Genomic DNA, 14,138 nt, shown 5'->3' on the forward strand with positions numbered 1-14,138 from the left:
GTCAATAAGCTGTCGCTGTCGCCTGTCACTGTCACCGCTAATTTGTATTTTGTGGTTTGTTGATTGAAATGTTTATTTGTGAAGAAATTTAGTAAATAGAAACCAATGGCCCCAAAACTAAAATTTGCGGAAGGTAAGGAATAGTGCATATTAATTCATTACCATTTTAAAACATACAACATTAATAAAGTTGTTTATTTTTACAGGTGAAAAAGTTTTATGTTTTCACGGGCCGCTCATTTACGAGGCAAAATGTCTGAAAAGCTCTGTCACTAAGGACAAACACGTTCGTTATTTAATACATTACGCTGGGTGGAATAAAAAGTAAGTATATTATCACGTAATTTAGATTTGTACAGTCTTTTTAGGTGCTAACTGCTAGTTCACAATCTATAAATTAACACTATAAATTAAATCTCAAGTTTATAAGTAAACTTATATTCAAGGGGTTTCCTATTCAATTTTTACGTTTTTTACCATTGTATTGGGCCGGTTTTACACATTTTTAGACAACATGAACATCCCTTAATCTTGAAGCAACTCCTTATCTTGGACAGTATCCCAATTCCCAATGCAGTTACATTCAATATCAGAATATCCAATGGATCTTTTGTAACTGGCTATGTTATAGTTGTCAATATCACCATTTATAAAACAGTTAATAAATGCGAAAGTAACTCTGTCTGTCTGTCTGTTACTCAATCACGCCTAAACTACTGAACCAATTTTCATGAAATTTGCTATGGAGATATTTTGATACCCGAGAAAGGACGTAGGCTACTTTTTATCCCCGGAAAATGACGCAATCCCGGAAATCCCACGGGAACGGGAACTATGGTTTTTATTTGACTGCGCGGGCGAAGCCGCGGGCGGAAACCTAGTATCTAATAAAATCATTGTCTTATTGTAACACAGCCAGCTAATACATAGTTTAGTTTATAAAAAACTTTTACAGTTGGGACGAATGGGTGCCAGAAAGCCGAGTACTGAAATACAATGAAGCAAATGTTCAGAGACAGAAAGAAGTGCAGAGAGCGCATTCAGCACAGCCCGCCAAGACTAAAAAGAGTATGTTTATAAGTGGTGTTATTATACTTAACCTATATTAAAGTTCCCTTTTAGTATTCATAAATTTGGTATAGCATACCAATGACCTATTATACTAGTAGACGCGGCATACGCCAACATCATTGCACTAAAAAACAGCGTAATTAATACATACCTACTTACTAACGCATTATCACCAATACAGTTGTTCTCTCTTTCACTCTCACGCACGAGACATAATACATGTCTCACTCATGTACTTCGTAATAACAACTGCCGATTAAAATATAAAAAGAACGTCCAGCCACGACGCTGAATGGTGCGTGACTAAGTGAAACTCGGGCACTTACCTGAGTTTTTTCTTGCCAAAATAGAGAGCGGGTAACGTATCTAGCTCTTTTATATATCATAGTAGCATACCATACATTTTACTTCAGCATTCCAGTTGATCATAACATAAAATTGTTCATAGATAGATGTTAGTTTTGTATCTACAGGACTAAGGGCTGATTTTTCAGTCCTTGGTTAAAACTAATAAGTTTTAACCATATTAAACTATCATTTCAAAAATGAATTCTAATAGTTTACAGTTGATATTTTAATATTATAGTGTAAAACTTTACTGGACGCATAAGTTTTAACCAAGGATTGGTCCTAAAGAATATGGTTTTTTATAATTGTTTAACATTCTCTGTCTAGCACCTGCCAAAGGTCGTAAATCTGAAGCAGCTGCAAGTTCCACACCAGCGAGAGAAGAATCTAGAGCATCTACACCAGCGGGTATTGTTTAATATCTATTAATGTTATTAAATATGATTTACTAGCTGTCCGACCGCGTTTTCGAAGAAAAACCCGCATAGTTCTCGTTCCCGTGGGATTTCCGGGATAAAACCTATCCTACGTGTTAATCCAAGTTGCCCTCTATATATATGTGTGCTAAATTTCATTGTAATCGGTTCAGTAGTATTTGTGTGAAAGAGTAACAAACATACATACATACATCCATCTTCACAAACTTTCGCATTTATAATATTTAGTAGTAAGGATAGGATGTGTAAATAGAGATCTATTCAAATAATTTATTTAGTACTAGTGGTCCGCCCCGGCTTCGCCCGTGTTACATATTTTGCAATATAAGGTAGCCTATGTCCTTTCTCGGGTATCAAAATATCTCCATACCAAATTTCATGCAAATTGGTTCAGTAGTTTAGGTGTGATTGAGTAACAGACAGACAGACAGACAGAGTTACTTTCGCATTTATAATATTAGTATGGATTGGTATTAAGATTAAATACATTATGATGGATACTAAATTTCATCTCTTTATTGTACCCCAGAACTGATTCCTATTTCATCTGTTACCAAATTACAGTACTATTTATATTTTATACCAAACATGTAAAGAATACAATATTGATATACTTTTGTATTGTAAAGAAAGGTATAAGAAACTATAGTTAAAGTTGTTATAAGAAAATCTTCAATTAATAAATTTTTTTAATAATTTTTGAAGTGAAACTTCATGATCGGGGTTGGAAAAAATATAGTGTAAAATTTTTTCGTTACGCGTGACATTTTTCCGTTACGCGCCATCTTTTTCTTATCCCTACCACGGTATTTCTGTAAAGTTGAATATTATTAGTAAATAATTTTTTGAAAAATAAGGTCATAAAGAAGTTTCACTTCTTACGTGTGTACACTTGTACAGTACACGCACACATTTTTTATGTTTATATTTTTAACTTTCAGGTAAAGATGCAGAAACCAGCTCCACATCTGCCAAAGCAACTAAAACACAAAATAAAGAACCGCCTGCTGACTCTGGCTCTGACCAGCCAAAGTAAGTTATTTACGAAATTTTTTTTTCATAAATGTGTAAAAGCTCACGATATACAATTTTCATGCAATAGTTAAAGTAATTCGAATTTTGGTTACTTTTTTATTTTGTAGAATTCTGTACAAAAATATAAGACACCCTATTTAATTTTATACATTATATAAACTAATGTAGTTTTGCCACATTCAAACTCAAACTCAAACATTTATTTATTCAATTAGACTTCTTTGAAAAGCACTTTTGAAACGTCGTATTTTTATACCCGGCGCGGCCTAAGATGATCCGTATGACACTGACAGTTATTCTCAAGAGACAAACTTGTAATGGCGTCACCATTAAATTAGAAACGTATTGGAGGCGTCTAAAAATGGCATTTATTAATTTTTACGTAGCTTTATGCTATTACAACGATATTCCGTTGGAATTATAACAATTCTTATCATTTACGAGAAATTATATCAATCTGACTTTACGTTTACGTCCTTCAAAACTTACATCGTTGGCATTTATCGACTAGTGCGGAAAGTATCGATAAACAAGTTTCGATAATGGAAAGTCACATTTCGAGTTCACATTTTTTCCATGCTTAAGCATGAATGAAGCATTTATGGAACAGAAGATCGCAGCATAATTAATTAATTAATTACCGTTCGCGTTAATTTACTTACCTATGATAATATAAGTTTTTTAGAAAAATTAAATGGGGGATTCCATTTTCATGATAAAATAATATACACTGTGTTAAACGGGTTAAAAATTACGAGAAAATGATAAGGTGCATTTTTATGTTTTGGAAAACTTTCGTTTTACTTACCGTTTCGTTTACTTAATAGACGTTAAAAATTCATTTTATAATATTTGTAAAAACATGTTTACCGACGTGGCTGAATGCAAACCACGCCTTTGCCTATAAAATAGTAAAGTATCGACACGATCCATCATACGAGCAATCACTAAGACGAACTGTCATAGGGATCATCTTAGGCCGCGCCGGGTATACATAATATTTTTAAAATTTACCACCGATTCAGAAAGCAGTATCTATGGAGAAGAACTGACAAGAAACTCCATTATTTTTATTTTAAACTAGCTTTCCACCCGCGGCATCGCCCGCGCAGTCAAAGAAAAACCCGCATAGTTCCCGTTCCCTTGGGATTTCCGGGATAAAACCTATCCTATGTCCTTTCTCGGGTATCAAAATATCTATATACCAAATTTCATGCAAATTGGTTCAGTAGTTAAGGCGTGATTGAGTAACAGACAGACAGACAGACAGAGTTACTTTCGCATTTATAATATTAGTATAGATAAATAGTTGCAGATAGATAGGTAGACGAAATAAATCACACAAAAGAGAAATTTGTATGACTTGCTGAGTCCTCTATTTTCCAAGTTATTCAGCGCAGAAGAAATTTATAAAATAATTTGCTAACATCTATGAAATAAATCATTTTGATATAAAGTAAATAATTTCACTTATTTCATAAAAAGGTAATTTTAAATAAATTATTGTGTTCCAGGAAAAAACGTGGACGATTAGATCTATCAATAGAATCTGAAGAGCAGTATCTAGCGAAAGTCGAAGTGAAAATAAAGATTCCAGAGGAACTAAAAGTGTGGCTCGTAGACGACTGGGACGTCATCACGAGACAGCAAAAGCTGGCCATATTACCAGCAAAACTGACAGTCGCACAAATTGTCGACAATTATCTAGCTTTTAAGAAATCCAGTAAACTACACAACCAAGCGAAGGAATCAATCCTAGTTGACATTACAGAAGGAATTAAAGAGTATTTCAACGCAACATTGGGATCACAACTTCTGTACAAATTTGAAAGACCCCAGTATAGTGAAATACTCCAAGACTACCCAGATACCCCAATGTCCCAAATATATGGATCTATACATTTGCTACGGTTGTTTGCTAAAATGGGACCAATGTTAGCATACACTGCACTCGATGAGAAATCATTGCAGCAAGTATTGACGCATATACAAGACTTTTTGAAATACATGGTCACCAATCGGTCGACCCTGTTCAATTTACAAGACTATGGGAATGCCACTCCCGAATATCATAGGAAAGTTCAGTAGTTATAAGTATTATGTGATTATGAATGTGTATTGATAATAAATAAGTGATAATTGGATTTTATCTTTTCTTAATTATCATTTACTAGCTTTCCGCCGGCGGCTCCGCCCGCGGTTTCAAAGAAAAACTCGCATAGTTCCCGTTCCCGTGGAATTTCCGGGATAAAACCTATCCTATATTACTCGTGGATAGTGTAACTTTCGAATGGTGAAAGAATTTTTTAAAATCGGTCCAGTAGTTTATGAGCCTATTCATTACAAACAAACAAAGTTTTCCTCTTTATAATATTAGTGTAGATGATGATGGAACGAAAATTTGCAAAATTTTAGTTTACCAGTGTTTCCTCATTTAAATGAATTAGTTACAATAGTAGCATTTAAAAAGTTTACGTTTTAAAGTTTACTAATTTTCTCACTGGGTGGCTGACCAATTCATAATTCATATGAACTTTAAATATAATGTCGCCTCTACACATAGGCCAGCGCGTTCGCCAGCGCGCTGGCGGTGCGCTTGCAAACGCGCTTGTGAGTAATCCACACATTGGAAGGTCGTTCAGTATGGTTTGGTTCGAGCCAATGTGGGGACGGATTCAAAATGGATGTAACAAATAAAGAAATAAACACACTTTCACAATTATTATAATATTAAAATAACTAGCTTCCGCCCGCGACTCCGTCCGCGCGGAAAAATTAAGATTTTTTTTTTCTACGTATTTTTCCGGGATAAAAAGTATCCTATTTTATGCCCAAGATAATAAGGTATAATTATACCAAGTTTCATCGAAATCGAACCGTTAGTTTTCACGTGATGCCTGAACATACAGACAGACAGACAGACAGACAAAAATTTTTTAATCACATATTTGGTCTTGGTATCGATCCAGTAACACCCACTGCTATTTATTTTTTCAATATTTTCAATGTACAGAATTGACCCTTCTACAGATTTATTATATGTATAGATAGATATTAAAGTAGGATGCTCTTTGTGAAGTTAAACATTGTGAGGAAAACGGCATGTCCAAGAACCTTATTTATTTGGCACTTTTAATACATATACAACATTTTTATTTTTATGGTACTTATTTTTTGGGTTCCACAGGCAGTTTTCACTCTGATAGAGCTCAATAAATTTATATAGTTCCTCGTTACTCATATTGTTCGCCATTTTGTCAAGTTAGGTGTTAATTCACTGCAAGAAAAAAACGTGCACTCCTGATCGCTGCTACAGTCAAATCATATATATGTCGTGGTCATATCGTAGATTTGATCATTTCATGATATGAGTGGCCATTTCACGAAATGGTCGCATATCGTGAAATGGCCAATTTAGTTTGGCCACATCATGATGTGGTTTGGGCAGATCAATGATAAGAAATCGTTTCACGATATGGCCAATTAACGCACGGTTTTTTCATGAAATGACCAAAATTATTTAATCATATCGTAAAATAGTTACATTAATCGTTGGTAGAGGCGCTGCAAGCTCTGTGTTTATGTGATAAGATGGCGGCCGCTGGCGAAAATTAAATTATTCGCAGTTAAAAACTTCATAATTCGTTTAATAACAATATTATGAAGAAAGTCATAGCAAAGAATTTACGACGAAGAGGTACGAGTACTATGGAAAATGTGGATATCTTATATGTATTTAAGAAAAAATGCGACTTAAATAAAATAATTTAAGATACTACTACTATATTATTATAATTGTTTGTTTTTTAAAAAGCGATCCGCTTCTGGCACTCGCCGGCCGCTACCGCGGCACGCTCGCTTTGCTCGCTCGGCTCATGCGTTGTTTATCAAAGTGTAACCTAACCTAACCTAATTGTTTTCTATTGCAAAAACGATTCGATTCTGGCATTCGCCGGCCGCTGCCGCGGCACTAACTTAAATGACATTAAACAAGTTTTTAGAATATAGTTATTCTGAAATTTTTTAATATTTTATGGACTCTTTATATTTTATACGATCTGGCCAAATGTGGATGACCAAATCGTGAAACGTTGACGATTTAACGATCTGATCAAACTATGTTGGCCATTTCACGATATGCGACCATTTCGTGAAATGGCCACTCATATCATGAAATGATCAAATCTACGATATGACCACGACATATACATTATACTCTTTGAGTCAAACTGATCGCGCGGCCAATGTGTAGATGGTGCGCCAAGCTTGCGACAAGTGTCCTTTGAAGTTGCCGACACCGCACGGCAAGCTCGCAAGCGCGCAAGCGCGCCGGCCAACGTTCAAATACCTACCGCAAGTGCGCATTTCGCCCGTTCTACACATAGACAAGTGCATGTGCCAGCGCGCTTGCCAACGCGTTGGCCTATGTGTAGTGCCGGCATTACACATAGAGAACACAGATGAAAAAAATTTTTACAGCTTACACAGTTCTTCACGACCACAGTTCACGACAAATTCTGTTTTATTTGGCGTTATATTCGAAATCTGACTTTAGTTTTTAGTAGATTCTTAAAAAAAAAATTCTGAAATACATCGAAAATTTTATGCGTGGATGGTTTTTGATAATTAAAAAATATTATATAGGTATATAGGTACTCGGAATGTTATATTAATAACAATAATTGCATTTCTGCATGCAGCGATCAAATCAGCATTAATATCTTTATTTTTAGTATTTCATAGTCATACTACCAGTTTAACTCCTTCATCAAAGATAATAATACAGTACTGTTCACACGTAGATAAGTAAATAAAATCAATTATCGACCTTGTTTTATTTATAAAAAAAATATTTAATTGCATTCCTGTATTCTACATTGACCATATATTGCCACTAGAGGTCGGTAGTGAGACTTGACCGAGTTTAAACGTGGTGTGACTCACGCATTTAAGAAAAAATCGCGAATATTTGATTCCTGGCGCGACAGATTCTTAAATAATTTCTTCGTTGAGGTCATCGAGATATGCCGCTTCGTAAGGTTATCAGCAATCACGATAATATCTTACATGTATTTCTTGAAAAGGAATGAGAAACGTAAACATCGGTAAACTATAATATAGATAAGTACCTACATACGTTCACAATACACACTACATATGGAATAACGACAACTGTATTGTTATTAATTTATAGTTAATGCTTACACATACAACTTCCACATAAAAAATCTCAAAATTTGTTCTAAATAGCAAAAGAGATTGTTTGAACTTTTAAGACTACTAGCTGTCTTAAGGAAAAGCGTGCTTCGCATTCATTCATTTATAGTATAAATTCATTAAGCATCAATAAGATTGCTTACACACCTATTCTATTCGAACTGAGCTTGATCCACACATAATATAAAGGTGCTAAGCTTCAGTAAAACCTATTTAAGAAATTATTTTATAATAAAACAATAATTTTCCTTTACAATAATTTTGCTGTATCTAAACTACCTATCTGTAAACGAATTTTGATCAAATATTCGCATTCGCAGCGAAATAAAAAATCCCTAGGAGAATTATTTGCGATGCGAGAGATTCCACGGACTGAAACTAGTGTTACTATCTAGTGATAACTGGGTATTGGTACCTAGTAGAGTATAACTCTATAATATAAAGTAAACCAAACAAGTAACATTTAATAATTGTGTTCCATAAACGTTTTATAACCAATAGGTACCTAGCGACGTTCATAAAGCTACTCTATGTGTTGCAAAATGCAACCGAGCTTACCCTGACTGACCGAAGCCGATTTATTTGCGATAGAAATTGAGTAAGGTTTGATAAATGATACATTGCTTTAGAATGCAAACTGAAACAGCTGTTTAAAGGAAAACGTGACAAGGCATACCGCCATATGGTTTTATTCATTGTAAATTTTCTATATTAGTAGGTATGTCTAGAAGGTGAGTTTTCGATGTTCGAGTATCTCACACGTCTGTAGAAAATGTTTTATTTACATCATACATGTGAATGTTATTTTAGATCGATTTAACGTTTAATCTTGTTCTATTTTTAACCGACTTCAAAAAAAAGGAGGAGGTTATCAATTCGGCCGGTTTTTTTTTATGTATGTACACCGATTACTCCGAGGTTTCTGAACCGATTTACGTGATTCTTTTTTTGTTCGATGCGGGATGGTGTCGAATTGGTCCCATAAAAATTTTATTCGGGTAGGCCCAGTAGTTTTTATTTTATGAGCATTTTTGTCTGTAGGTATTTGTAAAATTTGCAAGTGCAAGTTTGAAGTCGGTTGTTTTTAACGCAGTTATCACTTGTACACAATGCTTTGAGATGAAACATTTCGTTGGGTTACATTTTTTTACATTTTATTCAGAGCGTAGCTACATAAATATGTAGGTAATAGGTGGTAATAGGTAGGTACCTATCTAATGGCCTATGGCAACTATAATAACAATCTATACTAATTAAGGCTGAAGAGTTTGTTTGTTTGTTGATTTGAAAAATTCTTTCGGTGTTAGATAGCCCATTTATCGAGGAAGGTTATAGGCTACATATCATCACGCTACGACCAACAGGAGTGGAGCCACGGGGGTGAGATCGCGCGGAGCAGCTAACTAGTTAAAAATAAAATTAGTTGGGATGCAAAATTCTTCAGTGTTTAAGCGTACCTACCTCACTAGCATTAGGTCAGTATTAGGAACTTCAGACTAATTACATACTATGAATAAAGCAGAAAGTATTTAAACAGCTCAGTTCGAGCCTCTGGAATTATGAATCTTTCCATCTCGTTGAAGTATCCTTTCTAGCCGCCATAAAAATGTCACGTACGACGCAAGACGCAGTTATGCATTGTAGTTTTCCGTGGCAACTGTTATCAGCCTTCCAACCTTTAAAGGCAAAGAGCTCCACAAGGCCGGTGTCGCGCCGGGCTGGCGCTCGCTGACTCGCCATAAGCCATTGCAATGTTTTTTAATTATTTTGCCTAGTAATTTATGTAATACCTACATACCCTAGAATCTTAAGTATAGTTTCTCGGTTCTGGAGATGAAATACCTAATAGAAGCTACTAAGAAACTACTAGAAATTGAAAAAAGGGCCGTGGCCCGTGTCGTTATCAGACACAACGATAAAGATATTATAAGTTGGTAGCGTAGCTATATCCAAATAATTGTTATAAGACAAAATTTAATTTCTCAAAAAATCATATTGTGTCTGGTATCATTTAAGATTGTCCCAATGTCCATGTTAAAAAGCTTTCAAACTACGTAACGGATATTGCAGATGTGGTTTTTTTTTAATATTTTTTATTGAATAATTCCTTCTATATTTTTGAAATTGTTGGTAAATGGTGATACGAGAAAATTTATTTTCCTCTTCACAAATTATCTAAATTCTAAATGATCATTAAATTGTTTCCCTTTTCTACGTACTATGCTTCTTTCATACATCACAAATCGCCTGTAATGACGACAGCGCGGCTATTCTTAGCTTTGGCGGGAGCCGAAAATATACCGCTCTAACATGTGTTCAGGATATGGGTTTATAATATGATCTGGATTGATGCATATTCTAGTAGAGATTTTGTATGTTACATGAATCAAATACGAATTAATATATTTAATAAATATGAGGAATGATGATGATTTTTAAGGATGATGGTAATTGGTAATGATCTGTAATCTAACGTGAACTTTATGAATTAGATGTTAGGCTGGAATATTAAATTTTTTGGGACCTTTGGCCTTTGGTGTTAAATGCTTTTACTTTTAATCAAATGACAAAAATTATGTAGGTAAGTAAGTACAGTAAGATTCACGAAAGATGAGCACGGCGCAGAAGGCATATTTTAGGTCCCTATGGAGGTGAGAAATGAGGCACGGGCGGATTTAATTTTAAATAAATAAAAAATAAATTATTTAACCAACATTAAAATATTATTTTGTCTTTTTTTCATGAGTGAACGTGCGCAGACGGCCGCCATTTGTGGTCATCTTTCGTGAATCGTACTGTAACTAAGTGTAAAATTAAAAATACAAATCATTTTATTCAAGAATCAAGAACATTTATACAACTCAGAAAGATTTCTCTTGAAAATACATCAATAAAATCTAGAAAAAAATCATCGCGTAGGTAATACTGTTTCCAGTTTCTTGTAAGTATTAAACTCACTCACTCTAGCGCAATATTGATACCTAATAGTTTACTGAATCAGACTGATTAATTTATTGATTACTAGCTTTCCACCCGCTGCTTCGCCCGCAAAGTCAAAGAAAAACCCGCATAGTTTCCGTTCCCGTGGGATTTTTGGGATAAAACCTAAATTATTTCCCGGGGTAAAATGTAGCCTGTGTCCTTTCTCGGGTATCAAAATATCTCCATAAGTTACCAAATTTCATGCAAATTGGTTCAGTAGTAAAGGCGTGATTGAGTAACAGACAGACAGACAGAGTTACTTTAGCATTTATAATATTAGTACGGATTGTATGATACTCTTATTATTGCTTGAATTGATCAATTACATAATACCTATGAGTTATGTCGACATATTGTGATAGATTTTTGTCCATATATGGGAATGTATTACTATGTGATTCATTTACACTTTTCTCTCATGATTCACTTGTTTTAACCTAAATATTTTGTTATGAATAAGTCGAAAAACACAATATTAATATTAACATTTAGGTACGGTCTGCATTAACGTTAACATTAACATCCAATTCCTACTAATATTATAAATGCGAAAGTTTTAAGTTGGCGAGGATAGATGTATGGATGTTTGTTTCTCTTGCACGCAAATACTACTGAACCGATTACAATGAAAGACTTGGTAGTTTTAGGTAGCTGAAGACCCAGAATAAGATATATAAGTACTTAGGCTACATTTTATCCCGGAAATCCCACATTAACGGACAAAAGGCAGGTAGATAATATGTGCCTACGTCTAAAATATATAATGTATCTAATGAGATCTACTGTCGTCTGTCATCACACTAATAAAAAAGGTTCGTTAAGTAATCATCAACATTATTACAATAACTTAGTAGGTACATCTTCGTGAGAATTGGTTAACCGAATTTTCTTTTGATGGGAAAATTCTTGCCGCGTCTACGTAATTTATTGGTTTTACACTTGAAGAAGATTTTAGGGCACCATTAATTTTAAAACTGTAGCAGCATTTTGGGAATAGCTTGAAAAAAGAATGCGGTAATATTTTTGTTTTGATAAAAAACCACAGACAGAAATTAAATTGTTTTTACCATATTTATAACGACTTAACCAGACAACAACTGAGTAATTAAATTATTTATCTTTGACATAATATCTTGATGCTAAGCTTGATGCTATAAAAGGCGAGAAATAAAGATATTATCATACCTTTAAATATAGAGTAATATCACAGGTAATTAGGTTACCTATTATAGGTATATTGTGAAGCTGAGATTAAATTACCGCTCACAGGTTTAATTTATTACATAGATACAAATAATTATTAGCAATCTGTGCTCAATAATTACATGATTTGTTTATTTATTGTTAGGTTCACATCAAGTTTCTAGTAGTTCTAAGTACGTATAGCTGGAGAAGACGCATAATATTTCATTAAAATTGATCCAGCCGTTTAGGAGGTTGTGACACACTTACGTAGACAGGTGGTAATGTAAAATCAGTCTGCCATCTTTGGCACGTACTGACCTAAGAAAAACTACATTACCCTATAATGATGCGTGCATAATTAGCAAATAGAACATTAAGAGCACGTAAAGCCTCCAATATATCTTTACTTTGTATCAGCAAGTGACCCTTAAGTATTGTCCAGCATCAAGGCGAACAGACCTTAAAGGTCCCATGTGGGTCAACACCAGCCATACGGTTGGTGACTCATAGACGACGCGTGTTTCGAAATACAAAATGTCATCTTGACATGGAATCATTTTCCAGAACAGCTGTCAAATTTAAAAAGCTGAAATAAAAAAAATTGGTACCTACTGTAGACAGCTGAAACTTAAAAAAAAGACCTGTGGCACTCGGGGACTGTCGCGGTAAAGCTATTGCATAGCATGCCTTCAAGCCACACCTCCGTGCCTGTCGGAGTGGGGAGCGTGAGGTTTTTTCGTTACGGAATTTCTGGATTCGGTCCCCGCGTTCAAGGCCCGCGATAGAAGCTATCCAATAGCTTAAAAAATTTATGAGCATAGACAAATCTTACCGATAATTTAAACTTATTTTTATTTTTACCTTAGTCTTAACTCTTACTCTAATATAAATGTCGTCATTGAAATCAAATGATTACTCTAATATAAATGTCGTCATTAAAATCAAATGATTAGTGAAAATACGTATTAAATAATTTTAAATCAATAATTATCAGATTACTACCTACCTTATAAGTACGTACTAACTTAAAATTTTAATTATAGAAATCAATGTTGAGGCCACGTACATTCGGGATACATTTTTATGAAGCTTACGTCAGTGGTGTGTATTAATTTAGGTCTTCCAATATACGGAATGACCGAAGAAATATTTATTATGATTGATCACGTATTTACATGGTATGTGAAATAAAAATGTTTAATGAATTGAAATACCTAATTGAAACTCCACATACCAATAATTGTAAATTCTTAGTTCAAAAATAGCAATTCCTATTTTATCTAACTTGTATGATCTAACTACTATAGAGTATAGAGTAAAAAGGTTCAACAGGTACATACCAACTTTTTGTATCATATCGCTTCACCCGGAAAAGCTACAAAACTGATCAAACAATAATTTTATAATATTATTAACTTTTTTATTAGCCGGAAAATAAACCGGTACTTTTATAACTTATGAAACCTTTTTTCGTGCAAGGAGGTTTAACTATTTCAGTTTTTAATTAAAATTGATAGCGTACAGATACTATAAATTTGTACGCAAGTTGTAAATATTATCAATTTATTTAATTACCATTACGGTTCCATAAATTTTAAGTATATAAATGGTAAGCATGTTTTCAACACCTTTCAAGCGAATTAAGATAGCCTTGACTGCAATATACGCACCACAATTCAATTACTCTTTTGAATAAATATAAAAATTATTTTTTTATAAAATAAAAAATAAATAAAAATAGTTTATTTACCCTTCTCAATTTCATACAATATGGAGTAGTAGGGCCCTCCTAGTAAGTTTAATATAAAACCTGTCTCAGCTGAGGACCCGCTCTCCCTTAACTTAAAATAGGTTATCTACATG

The 14,138-nt window shown here is 34.0% G+C and overlaps 1 protein-coding gene across 1 annotated transcript; it reads left to right on the forward strand.

Annotated features, from left to right (window-relative positions):
* LOC123698576 (mortality factor 4-like protein 1) lies at window positions 1–5,035 on the forward strand. The gene is made up of 6 exons (XM_045645254.1): window positions 1–133; window positions 207–324; window positions 956–1,068; window positions 1,747–1,827; window positions 2,798–2,888; window positions 4,406–5,035. Exons 1-6 carry the CDS (start codon window positions 106–108, stop codon window positions 4,977–4,979), a joined length of 1,005 nt encoding a protein of 334 aa, XP_045501210.1. The 5' UTR covers window positions 1–105; the 3' UTR covers window positions 4,980–5,035.
* The last annotated feature ends 9,103 nt before the right edge of the window (window positions 5,036–14,138 follow it).

The sequence above is a fragment of the Colias croceus genome, chromosome 16, assembly GCF_905220415.1.
Source record: "Colias croceus chromosome 16, ilColCroc2.1".
NCBI classification, from domain to species: domain Eukaryota; kingdom Metazoa; phylum Arthropoda; class Insecta; order Lepidoptera; family Pieridae; genus Colias; species Colias croceus.